This window comes from Centruroides vittatus, unplaced genomic scaffold, assembly GCF_030686945.1.
Source record: "Centruroides vittatus isolate TY-2023 unplaced genomic scaffold, ASM3068694v2 contig_3103, whole genome shotgun sequence".
In the NCBI taxonomy this organism is placed as follows: domain Eukaryota; kingdom Metazoa; phylum Arthropoda; class Arachnida; order Scorpiones; family Buthidae; genus Centruroides; species Centruroides vittatus.
Window position 1 is genome coordinate 137,925 of NW_027121999.1, and position 1,736 is coordinate 139,660.

A 1,736-nucleotide genomic window follows, 5' to 3' on the forward strand; every position below is an offset into this window, starting at 1 on the left:
CCGGTAATCTCGAATCAGATTCTCGAGTGATAATCTCTACTGGGGGCGTACCCGTACTATCTGTCGCATTATGCAAATTAATACTAATTTTTCGACGAGAGGAAAGTTTCGACGTGCGGTACGTCTATCGAAAACCGAAAATTTATTCGTAAGAGAAGTCTTTTTTTTTTTTGTGATTTAGGTTTGTATATTTCGAGATAATTCGCATTTTGTGTGATAATATTATTAACGATAGCTTTGTTATTTAATTTGTAGTTTTTTTTTAACTCAAGATATGAGTGATATAGATATTAATTCCGAAGAATTTTGGGCGGGATGTTCTTCCCAGACTTTTTTCCAATTGTTGGAACACGATTATACTGAACTTGGACTTGACTCGCGAATAGACAGAGGGTTTAAATTAGCTGTCAAATTGGGGTTACAGCACACTGTAGACATTTGTTCGAAATGTTCCAAACCGTGCAAAGTAGTATATCGCAACGACAGAAAATCGTGTGCGATGAGATGCCACAAATGTTGGAACTTCAGCTCTGCCTTCGACGGTACGTTTAAAGGTAAATGTGGAAACTTACCGTGGAATTCGATTTTGTCGTTTATATGGCATCACCTTGCGCTCGATTGCTCTACAAATATTTCTGCTAATGCCGCCGGAATATCTAACAAAGCTGCAGTCGATTGGTCGAACCATATCAGATTTGTAATGCTAGTAGCACTACATAATATTCTATCGTTCAAAATAGGAGGACCAAATAAAACTGTCGAAATAGACGAGACCGTTATTTGTAAAAGAAAATACGAAAAAGGTAGAAAGCTTAAAAGCACAAAATGGGTCGTCGGAGGCATTTGCCGAGAAGATAAAAGCTGTTTCGTTTGCCAAGTAAACGACAGGTCGGAAAATACTCTCAATTGGATTATATCGAAATTTATTAATTCGGGCACTACTGTATTGACTGACGAATGGAAAGGCTACTACAATATCGACAAATTGGAAGGAATCGAAATATCACACAGGACGGTTAATCACTCTGAAAATTTCGTCGATCCAAAAACGGGAGTCCACACCCAAAATATCGAAAGACTGTGGGGATATTTGAAAAATAAAAAAAAACCTTCCAAAACACTATACAGAAGACCTTTCCGATTCTTACATGTACGCATTTATGTATAGAAAATACCTGAATTGGCCTTCAAAAAAACTAGGAGATCGTTTTTTTACCTTCGTTCGACATTTACGGAATATATATCCCGGACGTGGAAAGGAACCAATATGGAAGGAACCCGCGACAGTCCCAGCAGCCCCTATAGCGGAAAAACGTTCGGAAAAAAAGGAATGCGGGGGGGGCAACTAAGAAGATTGCAGAGAAAAGTACTACCAAAAAGAAACAGAAAAGAACGACGACATCAAGTATTTCCGAGTCTTCAACATCGATTTCAACAAAGCGTCGAAGGACCGCGAAGGACCAACGCTAATGTAAGTTTATTTATACCATCTATATATTATATATGTTTAAAATAGTTTAAAATATCTTTTAACATCTAGTTAAGTATAATTTATTGTCGTCGTCGTCGTCGTCGTCGTCGACGGTCGCCATCTTGTTTGCACGTTAGCTTGCGTGCAGACAAGACGGCGACCGGAAACGCGGCCATCTCGAACGTAGGGAAAAAAATTTCCCCGTCGGCGTCTAGTATCTAGGGGGAAAAATTTCCCCGTCGCCATCTTCGATACCACGGGTAAC

At 39.3% G+C, this 1,736-nt stretch overlaps 1 protein-coding gene across 1 annotated transcript; it reads left to right on the top strand.

The window, feature by feature from the left end:
- Positions 1–274: 274 nt before the first annotated feature.
- LOC136973167 (uncharacterized) lies at positions 275–1,168 on the top strand. Its single transcript, XM_067267865.1, has one exon. It carries the CDS (start codon positions 275–277, stop codon positions 1,166–1,168), a length of 894 nt encoding a protein of 297 aa, XP_067123966.1.
- The last annotated feature ends 568 nt before the right edge of the window (positions 1,169–1,736 follow it).